This window comes from Pelecanus crispus, chromosome 4, assembly GCF_030463565.1.
Source record: "Pelecanus crispus isolate bPelCri1 chromosome 4, bPelCri1.pri, whole genome shotgun sequence".
Lineage (NCBI taxonomy): Eukaryota > Metazoa > Chordata > Aves > Pelecaniformes > Pelecanidae > Pelecanus > Pelecanus crispus.
Window position 1 is genome coordinate 73075600 of NC_134646.1, and position 22368 is coordinate 73097967.

The window sequence follows — 22368 nt, forward strand, 5'->3', positions numbered from 1 at the left end:
TCCACTGCAATTATTACTTCAAATTAAGACAAATACAACTTATAATGATTTTCTCTTAGTGTACAGTAAGATAAATTTGCTGTTATTGGAGCTGGATGAAATTTTTCCAGGGGAACTGTTTTCTGTGAGGAAGACCTCAATTAAAGTGAATCAAATGGTCTAAAGACGTGTCAATTAAGACAAAATTTTGTTCAAAACCTGCCCCCTTCTTGTTGTGCCTGGAGGACTGTTAGACAGCCAGACTCTGGACTCCTTTGCTAGTGGGTTGTGAAGAAGAAAGGGCTCCCAGGCTGGCTTTCTGCCTCCTTCCCCCATATGCAGGCTGCTGGATTGCCTGAGGCAGAAGATCTACACCCACCTCAGTGTCCTGACTGCCCAGCTCTGAAGCTGTCACAGCAGCAGGCTGGTGCCTCTCCTGCACCCCACAGGAACAAGCTCTATAATGGCGTGGAAACTCAGAAGCTCCTGCTGCAAGTTTTCTTCAGGAAATATCCAAAGGAAATACTCTAGGTTACTATATCCCCAGAAACTCTTTTCACCTCTCCCCTTGTATCCTGACTTAGTAACAACAACTATTATTATGATGACTTTTTTTTTTTTTTTTTTTTTTAAGTGAAAAAACTCTTGTACTCTGGCTGTGGTAGTATTTCTACCAGCTTTTGTAATGCTTGGGCACAGGGTTAAAAAGAAAAAGAAAAAGGATAAAACCCTGGGAATTCCATGGATGTTTTGAGCACCAGTGAACCAAATTTTGAAGCACCGTTGCTTAAAATGCCTACCCCCTCCTATTTTCTTTATAAAGAAACAGGTTAAGAGAGACTCAGGGTATGATCAGGCCATACATGTGCTGAGGCAGGACAGGTCAGGAAAGGAAGCAACACTGGATCCTGTCCTACTGAGCCACTGGAAAAAGCAACTGTTCAGCCATTAGCTCAGCAATATAGATAAAGGACTGTAGCTCTTCTGCTGTAGATTTGGGCCTCCACAACAATTGCATCCAGCTTATTCCCTGTCTCATCTTCTTGACCCATAACACAACCTGTCTCTGGCAGGAGGCCTGTAGTGGTACAGGGCATACAGCCAGGGAAGTCTTCCTGAAAGATACCAGTAAGTCCATTGATAGCTACTGTATACAATTCATATTTTCTGTATTTTATTGTATTCTTAGTATATAGTGATTCAAGAAGCCATACATGTGGAATCTGGGAAGTAGTGCACGTGAGGAAGTATGTGTGCTTTCAGTATTACTCCTTCATATCTGCTCCTGTTTGCATCAGGAGAGAAGACGCCTGATGGCGTACGCTCTGGGTGCAGCCCTCAAGTTAATGATCCCTCCTTAGTGCAATGTTGCTTTCAAAGGTGATCTTCTTTGCTGTCATTGGGGTCTCTCCCTTGCTCCTGACAGTTTGACATGCTCCTTCTCCCTGCACTTCCATTAAACTAAACACTGTTACCACAAGTAACATCACTCTGCCGTGTTAAATTTAAAAAAAGAAGAGTAAACAATGAAGACTTGACAGACAATTTTGCAGAATAAATTTAAATGTCTGGGGTGAGATAGAACAACAGTAGCTGACAACTGAAGTTCCTTTATTGCGATGGCTCTGAATCAACTTGATAAACTCAATTATAAACTAAGAAGGCAAAAGTTATCTCAGTTTTATAACAAATCTTAACATTTATTGTGACTATAATTGGAATTGGGAAAGCAAGACACTGAATCTAGGAGTGGCAATAAGATCTGATTATTCATATTCTGAAATAAAAGTCTGCCATGACAAAAATATTACTCTTTGGTGGCAGTTACAATAAATAAAGAACACTGAATCACTGACAATAGTTCCCAGAAAATTTAAGCAAAGAGAAAACAGGCAGAATTAAGTTCATTATTGTTTTCATGTGATGTGATCATAAAATGCTCTCTGTCAGGTATGTCTGTGCCAGGTGCTCTGCCTGGAGGATGGGGTGGGAAGAACTAACTTGGGAGTGGCTGCCATTCTCCCAGCTGCTCTCCTAAGACCTGGACTGCCATACAGTGCACTGGCTTACACAGAACTTTGGCTGATTCACAACACTGAACTTGGATAAAGTAATGCAGTAAAAGGGGTTTTTCCCTTTTTCTTTAGAGACATAGGCTTCCCCAGGATCTTAGGACTGTATCAAACCTCATTCTGCTGAGAGCATGGTAGGACTTTTCTAACATAGTGCTCACAGTGCTGTGCATTTCAGAAAACAAAAAGATCTGAAATGGTTTTGTGGTGGACTTAGTAATGCTAGGTTAACGGTTGGACTTGATCTTAAAGGTCTTTTCCAACCTAGATGATTCTAAAAGCTCTTCTAAGGGAAGATGTTCCCCTCCATGTGCTAAGAAAAGGAGAGGATGTGAACATGTGGGACATACACAAAATACTGCTGGAAGCCCCTCAGTTCCTGTGGTGATGAGTGTGGCACAAGAACTGCCATGAAACAGAGCACTAAGAATCTTGGGTTTTGGTTATCTGACTGCTTATACTCAAATTAAGCTGCCAGCTGAGAACTAGCCATATACATGTCCTAGCCTGCATCCTTACGGTGATGTAAGCCAATGCAGGTTACTTTGTAACCAGCTGTGTGTCTGATCACTACAGTTTGTGTACCAACTCAATTGCTTATCAATATGTGAGAGTAAGATGTGTTAAACAGACGAGATTTTTGAGCAGCTTTTCTTCCTTTAGGTTTCACTGACATGCTGGCATTAACTTAGAGACAGCAATATAAGATTTTTTAAAAAAGCACAGGGAAAGTACCTATGGTTATTCAATTTTAGTTATTCCTATATTTATAACTGCCTTAAAACATCTCCTTCTTACTTCAGGATCCCTAGCTTAAAGGGTCTCTCACTCTTTCCATGTCTCCTTGCAGCAAATCTTGTTGTTGTTAAAGAAGGCGGCGTCATTTACATGAAATTGAACATTAACCAAAAGCTTCTTCAGAAGAGGTTGAGGAACAGAGACAGAAAATTAGGGAAGTTTTCATTATTTGCCTTTTTCCTGGATTATGCACTATAACCTATTGCATTTGCAACTTAATACCTTTCCTCTCTTTTTAATGTGAATAGATGAAGGTCTGTTTTCCTGGAGCTAAATGTAAAATCAATTAAGTGATCAGAAGCAAGATATACACCACATTTAAAGGAAGGAACTCAGTGCCTGTAAGACCAGCACAAGTCAGAAATGCTATCTTATTTTTGCCTTTGCTGATCAAACAAAAAATGTTCACTGTCAGTCATAGTTACCAACCCTTCTTTAGCAGTCAAAATGTACATGTGAATGTGATGCCCTGATCATATTAGGGACTTCCCAAAACAGAAAAGACAAGCTCTAGAGGACTTGAATTCTTCCTAGCTGACCTCAGACATCAGCCTCGTGCCTTTGGTCTACTGCTGCAATCAATGGGGAAAAAAGGGAATCTAGAGAGCAGTTAGCACACCTGTGATCAGGACTGTCTGCTTACTACACAGCAATCCTAGGGAAACTACTTTTCTAACTCAAAGCACAATAATAACATTCCTGAAGGTAGTCAGGGCAAAACCAGGTCTAAGATGCTCAGTTCTAGTAAGTTGTTGAGTTCTTGTACAGTTGGATTTATGACTAATTTTCTAGAAGGCAAACCAAAACCTCTTTATTTCTATGTTTTCTAAGATTTCTTTTAGATTTGTTGTATGGGTGAGAAAAAAGAGTAAAAAGAAAAGGTTGTTTCATGTATGTTCGTGCTGTTTGGGGAATCACTTAAATCACACTGCTATCTTAAGTTCCTTCCAGAAGAATTGATTGTAAGGAAATTTTTGTGGGGAAAAAAGTTCAAACTGAAAACAGCTATCTGTCCTCAGTTAAAATGTCAGAGAGACAATAAGCTGGATTTGCTCTGCACTACATTCTTTACATTACTATTCAGATTTTTGCTCCACCTTTTGGGCCTGGAAAGCTTGCAAAATAACTTGTATGCCAATTAAGAAGGTAAGCCTGAAATGATCTAGTAAAGATTCAACAGAGTGAGCAGTGTTTTGGTCCAACTTGTTTAATTTATTTTAACATTTTAGAAATGTTCACAATTAAAAAATGGTGTACATCGTAATAAGAGGAATACTTGGTTTCGCTGAAAGTATTAGTAGGCATCGACGTATGATTGAAAATGTCATGCTTCAGCACCACAGTTGAAATTAACTAATTTATTTACAGGAAATAGAAGGAGCTGCTTGGGTGAAATCTTTTGAGTAGCTGCTTTTATTCACCAGGGGTAGTATCACAGTGGAGGACATTCTGAAGAAACTTGACTGAAAAGTATTTGGGTATATCTAAAAAAACCAAAAGAAGATGAAACATTCATTGCAGTAGCAGACAGGTTTTAGTCTACAGCAAAGTCAGGCAGAGGGAAGGGTATAATTGGAAATCTGTCCAATTCCAGTGAGACAACTAGCTACAGAAGGTGTACATGTGCAAGGTAAGCATGTAAAAAATGAAGGTTTTCATGTAGCTCAGAGGAAAACCTGGTTAATGCCTAAATAAATAAAAAAGAAAAGCACTATTTTAAGCCTCCCAACCCATGCAGAGTGCCTCATGCACACAGATACACATACACAGTCACTGCAGTGTCTAAGGTTATATACAGCAAAGACTTATGCCTATTCTTAACTCCAAAATGTGTTAGTTTGTTTTTCATTCAGTAAAGTTCTTCATGTGCTGAAGGTTAAATTTTGTTATGATTGAAGCTTAATGGTGAGTGCGGCAACTTTGATGTTTCTTTGCTTCATAAACCTGAAAAAAGAGTCTTATAAAATGGTCTCTAAAACAGAACAGTGTTTGAAATTAAAAAAAGAGAGGGTTAGGCAATCATTTGTTGTAATCTATAACAAGTTTGACTGCTGAACTTTGGGTTCCACCAAAGTATGAGTGCAGACCTGCAACAGCCTTTTTCCAATAGCTGCTGTTGCCCCAGCAAAACCTTATTGTTAAATACCTGAAACTGGGTTATTTGGTCAGTTTGAAACCCTTGTTTAGTAATTAGTGCTTACCTCTATTTAGAAATGTTGGTAACTTTTTTTTTTAATATATCTTCCACTAAATGAAATATCGCAAACATCAAATAATGAGGTTGTGAGAAAAAGGGAAGGGAAACAGAGGAAATTCTCCATGAGACAAATACCTGCTCAAACTCTGTTCTTCAACACTCCTTTTATTGTATGTAGCCCCAGTTTAGAGAACCAATCAGTTAGCTGCTGTAATGAAAAGATAGCAGAATCACAGAATTATTTTGTTTGGAAGTGATCACTTGAGTTCATCTAATCCAAACCCCCAGCTCAAGCAGATATACCTAGGGCAGGTTGCCCAGTTGGGATTTTAGTATCTCCCCAAATGAAGACTCCACAGCCTCCCTCGGCAACCTGTTCCAACGTTTGACAACCCTCACAGTGAAGAAGTATTTCCTTGTGTTCAGATGGAATTCATATGTTTTAATTTGTGCCCATTGCCTCTTGTCCTGTCACTGGGCACCACTGGGAAGAGTCTGTTTCCCTCTCCTTCATTCCTGCCTATCAGGTAATTATACACATGGATGAGATCCCCCTGAGCCTTCTCTTCTCCAGGCCGAACAGTCCCAGCTCTCCCAGCCTCTCCTCATATGAAAAATGCTCCAGTCCTTTAATCATCTTTGTGGCCCTGCACGGGACTCTTTCTTCTACTGGGAAGCCCAGAACTGGATGCAGTACTCCAGATGTGGCCTCACCAGTGCTGAGAGGAGGGATCACCTCACTTGACCTGCTGGCAACACTCCTCCTAATGCAACTCAGGATGCTGTTGGCCTACTTTGCTGCAAAGGCACGTCGCTGGCTTATGGCCAACTTGATGTTCATCAGGAACCCAAGATCCTTTTCTGCAAAGCGGCTTTCCAGTCAGTCAGCTGCAGTATGTACTGGTGCATGGGGTTGTTCCTCCTCAGGTGCACATTTCACCTTGTTGAACTTCAGGAAATACCGCTTTGTAAATCTGTGCTGACTACTCCCAGTTACATTCTTGTCCTTCACGTGTTTGAAATGATTTCCAGGATTAGTTGCTTCATCACCTTCCTAGGTATTGAGGTGAGGCTGACCAGCCTGTAGTTCCCCAGATCTTTCTTCTCGCCCTTCTTGAGGATAGGATTTACATTTGTTTTTCTCCAGTCTTCAGCACCTCTCTCAACTGCCATGACCTTCCAAAGATATTTGGCAGCAGCCTTGAAATGAAATCAAAGAGCTCCCTCAGCATTCATGGGTGCAATCCATCAGGCCCCGTGGATTTATATATGTCCAGTTTGTTTAAGTGCTCCCTAACCTTGTCCTCCTCCACCTAGGGTCTTTCTTGCTCCAGTTTTTCTTTCTGGGGCCTGAGATTCCTGAAGTCTGGTCTTACCAGTGGAGATTGAGGTGAAGAAGGCATTGAGCACCTCAGCCTTTTCCATGTCATCTGTCACCAGCTCCCCTGCCCCATTCAGCAATGGACCCATATTTTCCCTACTCTTCCTTTTGCTGACTTGCAGAATCCTTTCTTGTTGCCCTTCACATCCCTTGCCAGACTCAACTCCAGGTCAGCCTTGGCTTTCCTAACCCTATCTCTGCAAGATTGGACAGCAACTCTGTGTTCCTCCTGGGTCACCTGCCCCCACTTCCACCTCTTGTACACTTCTTTTTTCTGTTTGAGTTCATTTAGGATCTCCTTGCTCATCCATGCCTGCTTCCTACTGCCTTTGCTTGATTTTCTACTCATTGGGACAGACCATAAGTTGCAAATATATGAAGCTTTGCAAGTTGAAGACTGAGCTGTGGACTTGCATCCCAAATTCAGTCCATGTTTTTAGTCCACTATTCCCAATCAACTTTTTCCTTGTCCACTTCTTTCCCAAGAACCTGCTTTTCTTGATGAGCTGTTTCCTGTATTAGTAGTGGGGCACTTGTTTGTGTGAGCAGTTTCACATATGTTGCTTGCTTTAACCAGATGTGTTTTGAGACAAGCAAGGGAAAAGAGAAGTTAGTTGGCACTATACAAATGATTGCTACTGCTGTAGTGCCATGTGCATATGAAGTGATACAAATTGGCAGTGATAAGAACACAAAATGATAATGAGGAACTTGGCAAACATTTGCTGAGTATAGCCAGTCACAGCACATCTCCAACACAGCTGAATGGATTTTAGAGGCTGCATTCAGCTGAGAATATCAGCAAATCCGAAGTGTCTTCTATATATGCTCTTATTCAACTGAACAAGAATAGAGGTCTTGTGTAATTGTGATGTACCTACTGTGAAGAAGGCTATACATAGAACAGGAGATAGTGGAGACTTTTCTTTAATCCCCTCAACAAAATACATACGAAAGATAAAACACTTGGGGAAAAAAATGGTGAAGAATGCAGCTGACTGGACTCAGAGAGTAAACCTGTGTGAAGTTGGTGAAAGCTGCCGTGCTTTTTGTGATAGCAGAACAATTAAAATGAGCTTTGACAATATTGCATCCAAGTCTGCTAAAAATCCTAAACACATAGACTGAGACATGAGCCTATTTTGCATTCATTTGCAAGTCTTACTTTATCACTGGTCTAATAATATTTGAGAAAACACAGACTTTATCATAAGACTGTGCCATTAAGTCTACAAGTATACAAGCAAATGAGCCAGAAAAGTAATTAATTTTCTCCTGAAAAACAAATTATCAGAAAGCACTTTTAGAGATGGACTTGGAAAAATGGATCACTTAATATATGGAAATAAAAATGTTGTCAGAGTCACAGTAATTGCTAGCAGCGGGGCTGCATGGTAGTTTTTCTAATTTCAGTCATTCATAGTGCACCAGAAATTCATCCTATTTGTCTGAAATTTTCTAGGCCTCAAACAAATGTTTATGAAGGGTCACTCATTGTCTCAAAAGTTACCTCCTGCAGTGGTCTTTCTTGGAATGAGTTAATCCAGCCCTTGTCCACAAGATTTGGAGAAGTAGCATTATTCCTGGGTTAGAGAACAGAGCTGGGACATGATGCTGCTGAGCTGAGGAAGGGAACTAATTGCAGTCTTCCACTACCCAAGGGTGTGGTGGTGATGACATAAAGATTGCAATATCTAAAGGTGGAGAAAAACTCTTTTAAAAAGAGTTGTACACTGAAAGGATGGATGAGTGACAAGAGTGACATGGTGCAGCAAGAGAAATCCCAACTGGATATAAGCACAAAGTCTCTTCAAAACACAGTGAGTGGCTGGAACACCCTTCTCGGAGAGGCTGTAGAATTTCCATCCTTGGAGATTTTCAAAACTGCCCCAGATAAGGCCCTGGGCAACCTGACCTAAGTTTGAAATTAGCTCTGCTTTGAGCAGGAGGTTGGACTTGTTGACCTCCAGAGAGCCCTTCCATCCAAAATTATTCTACTCATCTGTCTTAATGTTCAGTAAACACTACTCAATCACAATGTAAATATGTGTATCTGATGTGACTGTGGGCCATATGCAAACCCTGGCTTGTAAGCTCTTCACCCCCAGTCTAGAAGAACACAGAACAGTCTAAACAGTAAGAACTCTTTCTAATTTAGTAGATGACCACCAACATTTAATCACATGGTTTCTCTACCATACCAGAGAAGACACCATAATTAAGGATAAGCAGAATATCCACAGTTATTACCATAACCCACATCTCAAATTACCTTATGCTCCACTAGCATGTGCAAAACCAGAGGAAGAAATAAAGAAGCTTCCTTCAGAGGGAGCAAAGCATTGGTTGATTAGAGCTGGATGAAGAGGTAAAAGAGAAGCTGCTTTAAGGCAAACCATCTCAAATGGTCAGGACTCACAAAGAACTTGGGCAGTTCAAAACAACATTGATCAATAGCCTGTAGTTTATACATGTAAAAATACGTTAATGTGGCTTATTTCATGAGGTGAAAGCAAAGTGTGTAGTAAAATGAGAAACAGCAGTTATTTGCTTTGCATTTTGCTTTTATATGTTTAGTTCATTACCGTTCTTTGCTGCCTGCCTACTGCATGGTTGTGTAGCTCATGATGAGCTGAGCCAATTACTGTGACAGTGCACATGGGGATGATGAGCAGCTGTTTTTCAGGTCAGAGAGGGTTTGTGGCCTTATCTCCTCAACGTCCTGGAGGGAGAAAAAGACTTTTCCTCCATGTGTGGATGTATATTAAACTATGTCTAACTGACAAGCCTTAGCTGGTTGGGAGCTAATTGGTGTTGGTTATATGAATATATACTATGCTAATAAGTCTGTAACATATCTCTTACTACCTTTGTTGAGACAGAAATTCTTGGCATCTTTCAACTTCATTTCAGGCTGGTTTTTATTTAGTAATTTTTCTTAGCTGTCCCCTTTGGTCGTATCAGAGCTGAATAGAATTTGAGAAGGTATTTCAAATAAGCATAAACAACAATTCTTTATAGAAGAGTTTCCCTGTTCTCAAAAGTTTTTTCTCCATAATCTTGAAAGGTATTTTTATATATTTATAAAGAAATAAAGGAAGTAATCATCCTTTGTCCTTAACAGCATTTGGAGAAATTACTCTTGTCTTTCTGAGTTTGGAAATAAATGTATTTCCATTTCTTTGCAACAATAGACTTCTATTAAATATTTCACAAGCACAAATTGCAAATCCCAATAACCAATGCTTATCCATTTTCCAAAAGGACAAAAGAAATCTACAGTAATGTAAGAAAGAAGACGTTATGAAGGAACATTTCCAACATTCCTTCATAATGCTTGCATACTTGTATTCACGAAGTTCATAAATCTTGGGGGTTTGTCTCTCGAGGCATGTCCTTGGCTGACAGAACACTCAGACTTGACATTACTTTGATTAGCTTGAAGACCTCATTTTATAAAATATGTTATTCAAAGATAAGTATTTGCTATTCTCAGTCACAGTGGGTGTAACAGTTTTCAGCATACCTTTTCAGCACAGGCAGGTTTGTAATGATTTGATGTATGAATGAATAAAGTTGCTGGTTTTGGCACCCATACGATACTATAACCTATACCTATACCGACCTATACTATACCTATATTATATTCCACCATACCTGTAGCAGGGAGTTTTGGACCTATATTTTAGTTCAGTTTCTCTGATACTTGATACATACTGCTTGTCATAAGTTACATACAGACTATGATCTGATCTTGTTTTTCTTGTTCAGTATTTTATTTCTTTCAGGTAAATAAGTGTAATAAGGCTGTGTGCTATACTTTTCAGTACATTTTGCTTTATAAAAGAAAGATAAAATGCTGCTTTCTTTCCCAGCAAAATATAAATCTCTTTGTATATAAACTCTGCTTGTACAAATTATAAGCCAGTTGGATACAGGATTCTAGTTACTTGGAACATTAATCTTAGTAAATATTATATTATCAGCACTTAGGTACCTGGTGACTCCTCTACACTATGTGTCATGCAGAGAGTACAGAACAGTTTTCTCCACCCCCAAAAGCTTTGAGGACAAGCAGAAGAATTAGGAAAGCTCCTGGAGCAGTGGCTCGCATTGGAAGGGTAGGAAGGCAGTGCAGCTGGCAGCCACATCCCCATTTCACCCTGTCTCACCTGCAGCTGTGTTTGCTGTGCCTTACCTACCCTTGTGAGTGTCCTGCCCTGACCGTTTCACCTCATATTTCCTAGAGAGATTCTAATAGCGTTTTCCATTGTTCTCTTTCCAGAGGCAGTTTTGATGCATTCTTGGTTTAGGCAAGCCTTAATAGCTCCGGAGAAACCAGTCTTGTTTCAGTATGCTCATGACATTCACTGGGCATCTTTGTTATGCAAATACAGCTGCAGCATTGATTTCGTCTGTTTAGCAATGTGGCAAGATGTCTCCTTCAAATTAGGAGTGATGTAGAACTATACATAATGTAAAAACAGAGTAAGTCAGTAACTATTTTGATGGTAAAAATGTGTTTCCTTTATATGAAAGCCAAGCAGCGTCAGCTGTGGTAACATGATGTTTCACATTGGTTTTCTAGCAGAAAGGAGGTCTATCATTCAAAAGCTGTCCTCAAGTAAAGGTCCCAGTTTTCAGCTTTGCTGAAAGGGTCCCCCAACCTTTGGGATCCACAGCTTACTCGTATAATTTCCTAGGAGATTGCTATAGCATTGGCTGTCTACTGCTTCTGGAAATTTTGTTGTGAGATGAAGATTCTAGGAGATCTGGAGATCCCTGGAAATGTCAGAGCTTCAAGCCCTGAGAGGCTGATTTCGGGTAGGGGCTCTGACATTTGCACTCCTTTGTGGAGTTTGAAGTCTACTTTTGAACAATCTTTCCTACAGAGAGGAAATTCTCATTGATGAACAGGGTTAGTGGTAACTTGGGTAATTCAAACCCCATCTGACCACTGAAGACTGCACCAGTAGAGCACTGAAAGTGGAGCTGACTCTTCCCAGAGAAGCCAGTACATTCACACACCACCACACAGGGGTGCTAGCTTGGTTTCAGGAAACCAGACTAGCCTAACTAGACCAGCCTTATGCTGTGGCCAGAGGTAATAAATTCTGCTTTCACAAAAGGGGCAACACTGCAGTGCCACAACTAACTTTGTGTCTGGGTGAGGTGATTTCTTTGGACCTAGCTCAGACATCTCTGTGAGATTGCACTAGGCGGTCCAGATGCAGCCACAGGATTTCTCTGACAGAGACCAGTCTGCCTAGTTAATGAGGGTCAAATCATTACCTGTCTGCCTTCTCTTGGGCAAGCAGGATTGACTTATGGAAGTTTTCCATGTTGGGAACTGTCTGTGTTTGAAAGATTCCTCAAGGCTTTGCTAATCCAGGCCAAAGTTGAGCAGCTCTGCAACAGGAGTTGAAAAGGGGTCACAGAGGGAACCCACAAGGCACAGAGAGACAAGGCCAGTTCTTCCCAGGCCCTCAGCATTCCTTGTTTTGACTGCAAAGTTAGGAAGCAATGCACTGTTACTATTCTCCGCTTTGCACTATTCTGGGACATGTACATCTACACTGGGAAAATTTACAGTCACTAGGGGCTTCATGTCACTAAAAAAATTACCTCCTGCCTTTAATGCTACCAGGGGAAAACTGGAAAAATATCCTTCTTTAAATTTCTAATTAGATGCTACTGAGACTTAATCTTTTATCATATTCAGTACCGAGCAGAGGTGTTATCTGAATGTCTGAACTGTGCCTATCTTCCTTTAAGTGATTACCTCAGATTTATGAAGTTTGGTTTGGGCTTAATGATGAAATTTTTGTAATGTGTTTTTTCTCTTAAATTAGTCATATATAAAATACACATCATGATGTCCTTTTCCCCAGGTAATACCTATGAAACAAGAACTCTGTATAGTGGGTGCCTCATCCAGCAGGATTTCAGTGAAAAATTGCCCTAGCTAACTAAGATGAAGGAATGCAAAGGGGGAAAATGATCTTAATAATTCATCTGTAACTGCTTTTGTGAAGAGACAGAGATACAAACAATAAATACAAATATGATAAAAATACAAAAAATAGATATTATTAAAACAAATATACAGATATAAATACGGAAACAGATGTAACTTATTCAGAAAGTGCTTTGTTTAAATTTGTTTCCATGGAGGATTGTTTTCAATGGTAGTTTATCTTCCAGTCTGATGATAATCAAAAATCCAATTCATTGTTGCTAGGGGCATTATTGTTTTATCTTAATTTGGTGAAAGCTGATTCTAATGTATTAAAAGTTTTTTTCAGGCAAGAGAAAACAGAGACTAGCTCTGTAATTAGAACAGTTTTCCTATGACCGGTTCATGATACTACTTAAGAAACAAACAAACAAACAAGAAAAGAAACAAAAAAAAGAAATTGACTCCAAGTAATTTATTCTTTCATTTCAAGGAGGATTAAAATTTTGTCTCTATAGTAATTTAGTAATGCATTATTAGTATTCAATATTAGCCACAATGCTCAATATCAGTCACAACGCTATAATTCATTCAGTAGGTATTTCTCTGTTACCTGGTTAACATAAAAATCCCAAACAACTTCTGATTTTACTTCAAAAACCAATCAGTCCTTTTGCATGTCATTTGCCTTTGAGCAGATAAGAAGCTTACAAAAGTAAAATTACAGTGCTTAGTCAAAAAACTAATCTCCACTAGGCTGATTTGCCACCAGCCCCTCCCCAACCTGCAACAATATTTTCAAAGATTCATTTTTCCTGTGGCAATATTTCACTTGCTGTCAATTTCAATTCTTGGACCAATAAATCAAACCCACTTATTTCTTGAAATATTGAAAAAGCAAGAAGGTGAAAGGGAATACTTCATTTCTTGTGTAAAGAAAGAATACTGGATTTGTATAAGGGAGAGAGATAGAGGGCATGACTGTTTGTGGCCATGACAAACCAAACTGGTCCGGAGCTGGCACACCACATCCCATGAGTCCTTAACGCAGAGCTGGAGCAACAGCATTCAGTACCCAGCTGCACAGCAGGACGTGGAGCAACTCCTGCTCTGCATTCAGTAGCTTAAAAATTTGTAGCTGCAGGAGCTCCTTAGTGGAGTGGCCATCAGCTCCAGAGACCTTCTGCTATTTGCCATGTCCAAGCTCTCCTCTAGTTCGTAGACACATAATTTCAATGGGATAAACTCATTTACCCTCCAGAAAATCTCTTGGAATGGTCTTGTTCACAGCACCTTTAATTGCACTGCGGTCTGATCCAGATAGTTGGAGAAACGCCATCCATGCAGGTTTGACCCAACTGGTTCGACTGTGCAGGGAAAACCGCATCATCCATGGCTATAAGCACATGATTTTCATAATGATGTGTGTCAGGTGTGATATAATTTAGAGTGGGTGAAAAAGTCTGCTGATACACTGAACATATCCATCCACAGCACTGGTTCTTTCAAACTTGGCCTATACAGCTTATATCTTAACTACACCAGTATACAACAACCCTTCTGACAGGATCAGCAGTTACCACAGATATATATCAATACAAATGAAAGAAAAATCCGGCTCCAACTGAAAGAGGAGAACACTGGAGAGGATATACAGAGCTCCTCAAGAGCTGTGTCTCAGTGTGCATCATTCTACCTTCAATGTCTAAATAAAACTGTCCTGTGCCCCATTCACAGGTCATGAGAGATTCAGGAAGGCTGATGAGTGCAAACATCAGTCATACTTCTGAATCGCTGCAGGTTTGGGCATTTTTTTGTCTGTTTGGGTTCAAAACATTTTGTTGTAGGGGTAGAGTCATCTCTGAAATCCTTGTAGCTCTGTTTGTAGGGATTGCACTTACCGTAATACATTTACCTGAGAGACAAGGTGTAGTAGCAGAAGACCAATTATTCACTAACAGGTCTGACAGGTCCCAGGACAAAACCCCATCTCTTGTCATCCCAGCCTGGATTCCTAGAGATGCAAACAGAGTCCCAGAAAGTCCTAGAGCAGTGAATGGGTAGAGGCTGGTTGAGTCCTGGAGGAAAGCCTTTATGTATCTCCACGCTGTCCTTTGCTCCTCCCTGAGTGTCTGCTCTCTGGTGTCTCCCAAGTTAGATATGTGTCTAGTCTGAGCTAGTGTTGTCACTCTTACATTGTTATAGAGTGTGAGCAGAAATAACATGCAACACTCGGCACCTGACTGTAGACATGCTCTCTATGCAAGAGTATTATTTCCTGACATAATGAAACAGAATAGAGCACCAGCTCTTTCCAGTCTGACTTTTCAATCTCTCTTTTAAATCATTCACATTTTGCAGATGCACTAAAAGCTTGCTTGGGAGGCAACAAAGGACCACCACTCCCTTCTCACAAGCACAGGAACCAGAGTGCATCGGCAGAAACACGTGTTTGGAGTGAAAACCTAGTTCCATCAAGTGCTATCATTCACCTGGACGTGGACAACATTTCATATTTATTTCTGGATTGTTCTGATGGCTCTTTTATCTAGACTAAACATTCATGGGTACACTTTGAAACACACTCAGTTTCTCAGAAATGGGAATAGTCATTGAATTTAAAAACAAGTTCAGAGCAGTCATTCTTTACCCTGCCTTCACCCTCTGCCTCATGGTGGCTGAATCACTGAAGAAATGAGTCAGGACATTTTTCTTCTCAAGACCAGAGGTGCATCAGAACCATTTTTACTGACATGTAATTATATGATTCTAGACACCAGGAGAGCTCTTTAGTCCCAGACTAGACCCAGTATTTCACTTATACATTTAAGTAGAGGTTTCAATCTGTAACTTTTCATTTTGGATTTTTTTTTTTTGATATAAAAAGGAACCAGACAAAATCTACACTTTAATCAAGCAGTAACTAAAGGAAAAAATAACATCTCTCATTACATCTGCTCAATGCTACTTCATTTAAAATAACAGCAGTGTCAAAAAAGAAAAAAAATCTTAAACATAACTACTTATTTAAGCTTTCCTTTTGCAAATGCTTCAGGCTCAGTAATGCACAACATTCAGAGTAATTTGAATATAATTGAAGTCTTCTCTTTTTTAACGTGCATGTTATGAAATTCTGAGTCTCTGGAGGTGAGCAGACACCATGTGCCACCTACTTTACTATTTTGCTTCAGAGATTTGACTTATTGAGAAGTAAGCTTAATGCAAATAAAATGTCTTTCCCCTCTTAGCATTTGGCAGGCATACAGAAATGCAACAGAAGAGTACGGTACCTAGAGACACTCACTTCTCAGAACTATGTTCGGAAAGAATAGAAAGCATTTAAATTCAAAACAAACCATCTGTGACAACCCCTAAGCAGTGCCTCATTTCAGAATGTGCAAGCCTGTGAATGAAAGTGAAACTGTACTTAACTGTCAATTAAAATAATCTAATATAGACTTTTCTGCCTTTGTGGGGAGGGTGGGCACAGATTTTCTGGAAGCCCACTCTTTTTCATTTCCTTAGCATATATTTTACAGTTCAGAAGAACTGAATCACGTCTATAGCCAACATATATTACACACCTCATGGGAGAAAAGGTGATGGAAGAAGCACTATAATTGTGGATCACCTCTCAGCAGTTCATATCCACGAGTGGTATAAGTTAATACAACTTCACATCAAAATGAATTCTAAAACAATTTCTAAGAGAAGAGTGACTTTATATTAGAAATAAGGCATTCACCATTCTCCATTTGGGAAATCTAAAATACTATATCTTAGACCGTTGCACTCAGAAATGAAAACCAGAGAGTTTCTGTCAGTTTACTCAGATCAGAAATAAACAGAGCAATGGCAGCATAGCCAAGGTAAGTAGAAACACATGGAAATTCCTGCTTGCACAAGCACTATATATATACTGTACATTGGCTGGCTACACCTTTGGATTTACAGGATTTAAATCAGATCAGAATTTGGTCCTCAGAGTATTCAACAGGCGGTTCTGGGAAAGAGTCCAGAAGAATTCAGTCAGTAACCATGAAAACTGTCATTTTGTAAGATATAAGTTGCAGACTGAAAAAATATGTATTGTTAGGCAGTACAATTACAGTTTCATTTCTTATTGAATTCGGAGCTACACTGCAAGCTGTAGCAAATACTCAGCTAATAGAACATTGTGTATATTTACTGAATCTGGAAAATACCCCTGGGACAGCAGCTCTCAGTCCTACCAGGATACTTTCCATAGGCATTGAGCTACAGTTGTACTTGTGAGCTACAGTTGTGCTTGTGTGAATACCAAGTGTGTTTCAAGGCCTTCCACTTTATTGATGCTATTTAGTAAGCCATTTTGTCAACTGAATAAATATATAGTTATTTAAATATATATAAACCTGAAAGGTATTTTAAATACTGTTTTATCAACATTCAGGTGTTAATCTGTGGTTAAAACAATCAAGATAGTAGTACGGTAGCTCTGCTTGCCTTGAATATGCAGAGCGTCCCACTACAATCAAAGTCTGGTCTCAGGATTGGGCCACAGCAGTGAGAAATCAGTGTATGCCTTTTGAGCAAATCATAGACTTGCCATGAACAAATCTACTTACGGAGAGCTATCCCAAGGCATGGCTGCGGCTGTGTCACTGACCCCAAGATCTCAGCTCCAACTCTTTCTTCCAGGTATTCCTTTCAAGACGAAGAAGACATGTTCATGGTGGTTGATCTCTTACTCGGAGGCGATCTGCGTTACCATTTGCAACAGAACGTCCACTTTAACGAAGGAACTGTTAAGCTGTACATTTGTGAGCTGGCACTTTCCCTGGATTATTTGCAGAGATACCACATCATTCACAGGTGAGTGAATTTCATTTGAGGGACAGGCTGCTTTCTTCTGGCAAAGCAGAGGAATTTTGTCACATATCTGATTACATGGTTCTGTTTATTCAAAACCTCTGAAAAGTTTTCATTGTTATCCAAGGGTGGAATTTGGCTCTGAAAAGGTTAAGTGTTTCCTTTCTGCCCTCAGCCATTCAGTAGCTCCATATCCTTCTCAATCTACGCTTTTCTTGTTTTTATCTCATACTATGATGTATGTGTTTTACTATGGTCTTTAAACACTAAATACAACCCATAACAACCTCCTGACTACTTTTCATTTATTTTTAGTTCTCACATGCCCTGATGTTCCTGAACAGAAAAATGTTGTAATCCAGTACAACAACTTCACAAAACAGCATCAGGGAAAGGTCACAAAACCAAAGGCTGAGAATAAAGAGTAATTTGTTTACTGCATGGAGGTCAGAAGGAGGAACAGAGGTGGGGAAATAAGAGAAATAGTAGAAATAAATTGGAACAGTGATAGATGGTGCATCCTTTTGCACTTCTTAGATTACAACAATCTGTTATTTTTACTGCCTTACAGCGGGCAATCACAGTATTCATGGCAAAAAAAGTGTCAAACATCAGGGTCTGTTTGTTTTCCTTAAACAATTTGGCATTTAACTGAAGCAGCAGTGTAACTTCTCTTTTTATGTTAACACAACAGCTGTGAAATTATAAAATTATGGTCTTGAGCATCTATTTTATTTTTTTTTAGGCTACATTCAGGATATTCCTCCTTGATTTACAGTGGTCTGAATACAAAAATAATTAGTTTTGTGTGTTACCGAAGCTGGATATGAGTTTCAGAGACCAAACTAAAATAAGCTGTGCCATAGATCTTCCAGTGTCCAGTATAAATAAATTCCTCCAAATATATTAATTGAGAGTTTTCATCCTGTCCATCTACCAGAGCTGCCTCACAATTTTGCGATAAAGAACCAATAAAAAGTATGATCTGACTTCCTGAAGAGGGAGAGTCTTTACGAAATCTCTCTGATCTGAGGTGCAGTGGTAGATAGGTCTCCTGTATTACTGAAACTTCACAAGACAAAATTCAAGTAAACATTACAATGGTTGTTTTGCTTGCAATTAAAACTCCCATAAATGTTGCAAGCAATTTCTGAAATTTTGTGTCTTTAGCACACTGTTCTTATTTTGGTATATTTCCATGTATTTTTGCATATGTTTTGCTTTCTCAGTGAATATTTTAAAAGTGGAGCTCAGAATTTTGGCTGACCTTTCTTTCTATGCCTTAAGGAATGTTCTTGGTGAAAAACAAATTGATGAGCATTTTTCTCACCTTCATTTTAATGACGAGACATTTTATGCAAATAGGCTGTCAAAACAATCACGAGAGAATCGAGTTTGTAATCAAAACTTGTATTTTGCTACAAGTCTGTGAGTTAAAAGTGTTTCACAGAAAAGTCTGTGAAAGGTGGCAGATGTCTTGAGAGAATGAATGAAAGGATTGAAGTCACTGTGGTTGTTTATAGTCTTTTGTGACAGTGTCTGCATTTCTATGGTGCAACTGTGAAATTGGGCAAGACACCTTGTTCTCTTCTGTATTACTTCATCATGACTAGTAAACACTTGATTTTACTTAATTTGCTCTTTTGCACTGGTTGTAGTAGAGTAACACCACTGGCTTCAACACTTGTTGATTTGCTCCAAGGCAGGGGAAAGCATGGGGGTCTGGAGCTGGTTGTTGGCTCCATGTGGGTGCATGTTCTGGGTTTGGGTTTTGCTTTCACTCTACACCAAAAGTTTTCACAAAACCAGACGTGTCAAAATACCTGTTTCTTAGCCTGCGGTGGGTCTCGCTGGCTGGTTAGCTAGGATTATTGTTCAGGGTATAAAGGATCTGGTTCAGGACTCTGCTGTGTTATAGAGGAGATGTTTATTTCAAAGCTGGCAGACCCGAGATCTGAGCATGGCTCTCCCACTTCACTGCTTACTGCCCAAATTACCCAACTGTGTCACAAGGAGCCTTTCATCTCTCATCTTCCCATCAATTACCGTAAAATCCCAAATGATGCACATGCCAGTGAACATGTTATTTAGCCAGGAGAGTCCCAGCACATTCTGCCTTCTGCCTCGCTGCCACCTAGAACAGCACTCTGCAGGATGGGTCTTCAGCTGCCATAAATCTCTCTAGCATGGCTGGCGTCAAGAGCGCAGTGCTGATTTAAATTGGCTCAGGAGCTGAGCCAGTAGTGATGCACAGTGAGGAGATGTGTAGCCACTACTTTACCACTGCAAACACACCACTCGGTCAGAGATGAAACCAATGAGCTGGTTGGTATTTATATCGCGTGGTAGCAGACCTCAGCAATATCATTGTGACCAAGTCCTTCCAGCCAGCATTCACATGCTAACCTACAAAACTGTATTAGATCTTTCACTTTTAAATGAATGCATTGGCAGCAAAAGGGGGAAAAAAAGGTTAGTGAGTCACAGAGTCTTTGAGAGAGTCCCTACTAAATTTTTTCTGTGTTACAAAGAAAGAATAGTTGAATGATTCATCAGACTGGGTGGGTGAATTTTCAAATTGCAGTATTATAAAGAGCTGAATATATGATGTGTCAGTCAGGAACTTAACTCCTCCTCAATATTTACAGATGTGTATGAAATGTGTTCAGGTTTCCATTACTATTGCATCTGGCAACATGACAGAATGATTTTTTCAAGATAAACCTGCAGCCCCACGAGTTTGCTATAAAAGAAAGTGGTAATGAAGGAGACAGGAATTATCAGGCATGTGTGAATGGATGTACAAGTGTCCAGATCTGTGTTATGCCAGTTCCCCTTGGAGATGCCATACAATGCCTCTGTATTTGCTGATGTGGTTAGCGTTGTGTACTTTGAATGTGGCAATCATTTCAGCAACAGAAGTATTGTTTCTGCAGGGACAACTTTAACCATAAATAGTGTAAAAACCACTACTGTTCTGGTGTGTTTATGAAACTGGCCATTTTTATTAATCACATCCATATATATAAATCCATGTTTGTCAAGCACAGTCCTGGAATAGTGGATTTATTTATTATGGCACAATAATGAATGCTGCACTGTGTGTCTCTCTGCTCTATTGTAAATGTTTGCATGTACATAGTTGTTCAGCCAGAATTATAAAACCTTTAATAAGAAAAGCTATAAGTTTCAAGCTATGATACGAAGACTATTCTGGGCAAATTTTTCACTTAACTTACACAACAGCTAACTTAATATTGAGATATCTCTAAATTGTTGGTCACAAGTAATGGCTACATCAAACCCCTATTTCCCCACAGTCCTGCTGTAATAATACTTTATCCACATTTCTTAAATGAAAAAATAATTATTTAAAAGTCGGATGAGTGGTGTTTATCATAGACCCTTGGATCCAGTACACATAGAAAGGCTTCTGACAATTCACATGGTCTCATTCATTCTCAAATGTTGGATCTAATCTGGCATTCTGCATTAGCAGACATCAAGTTTCAAGACGGTATGACTAAACACATTCTTCCCAGCACTGCTTGTATAATACTAGTGAATAATATGTTGGACAAAAGTTTTCCCATCAAAAGCTGAATAAACTTATTTGAGCCATGAGTAATTCAACCTCCTCCTTTCACAAATGTTGCTGTTCATACATTTCAATAAAACCACCTGCTTCCTCACCAAAGTAGGCTGCCCATTTTCATTCAGCTGGTTCTTCTAGCAGTAGCTCCAGTGTTGTCTCTCCAAGGATGCTCTTGCAGCTAGAGCCTTGGCTCAGAGCAGCTCTGACCCTGCGGTGCTGTGGCTGCTGCCCAAGCAACACGCTCATGCTGATAAAATCACATTTTCTCTTCCTAAGGGGGCAAGTGTTAACTGCATTGCCCTTACAACTTTTCATCATCGTTTGGCTCCATTGGTTTTCATCTGCTTAGAAAGGAGGCTGGATGTGGCAGATGTCTGGAAAGGAAATTGCAACAACCTTCCAGCACAATTTTAGGATACTGGACTAGCTGTTTGATCTGCATGCCCAGGGCTTTTTTATTTCAGTGGGTTTTTTTAATGTAAAACCATTTGTGTGTGTATGTGTACATATATAAGCATAAATATAAATTTTTCCTTGCAAATATAACTGGAATTGGTCTGGCTCGGCAGGTCTGTGCTGTGTGGCTACTCTGATCACCACTCTGTTTTTCATTCCTGCAAGTTCTGCTTCCAATGGAGAGTAGCACCAGGAGCTATTCCAGCTCCGAACAGCTACTCACAGCAGTGCAGGGTGGGCAAAAGCTAATGGCAAATGGTGACAAATCGAGCATTACATTTTCCTCTGCCAGCTGATCCACTGTAGAGTGAAGGTGTCTTGCTGCAACCAGCTAGAAAAGATGTACTCTTCATTCAGCACTGCTAGGCTGGGCTGTGGTGTAAGAGATTCCTGTTCGCTCATTACCATTGAGCCTTTCAAGGTTTCCATCAGTCTGGTGAAAAAATATGTCTAAATGATTCAACTCTTCTTTAAAATGGGCCTTCCCAGTCTCACTTGTGACACTATACACCAAAAGAACAAACTCTGATTTAAAATGTTCCCTTCATAACACTGTCCATTTAGTATGTAAGAAGTAAATAGGTTTGGAAATGGAAAAATGGAGAATTTGCCCTTTATTGTTTCTCACAGTTGTCACAGGCAGAATAGTGCCAACCTGCAATTTACCAGGACATACTAAAAGGATGCAGTTCCTTATGGATTTCAGTAGTCTTTTTTTGCTGGTAAGCATGTGCAGATTAAGAAGAAAATGTAGTAGAGTCAGAAGTAGATGAAATGGGAAAAAAACAACCATAATGTGACTACTTTTCATAAGCACTATCAAAGATCATGACAGGTCAAGAGGCCTGTCCATTGAGTTTTCCTAATTTGCCTTCCCATGTCTCTTCCATGTCTTTGTATTATGTTCTTTAAACAAGTGCAAGCCCACATTATTTCCAAGGACAAATTGCAGGAACTGAGCAATGAGTTATGTAAGAGAAGCAAATTAGAAAACATATCAAAACCATCCAAAAAAGAAACACCATGCAAACTGCAAAGCACAGAAAACAGGTTGAATGCTTATGAACCAGCACTGATCAAAAA

General features: G+C 39.6%; 1 protein-coding gene across 3 annotated transcripts in view; it reads left to right on the forward strand.

Moving 5' to 3' along the window:
- The window catches only part of STK32B (serine/threonine kinase 32B), a 185811-nt gene that overhangs the window by 83934 nt on the left and 79509 nt on the right, over positions 1-22368 (forward strand). For all 3 annotated transcript variants that reach the window (XM_075709204.1, XM_075709205.1, XM_075709206.1), the window contains exon 4: positions 17064-17237. In XM_075709204.1, the coding sequence (XP_075565319.1) occupies positions 17064-17237 (174 nt within the window). The remainder of the gene's footprint in view (positions 1-17063; positions 17238-22368) is intronic.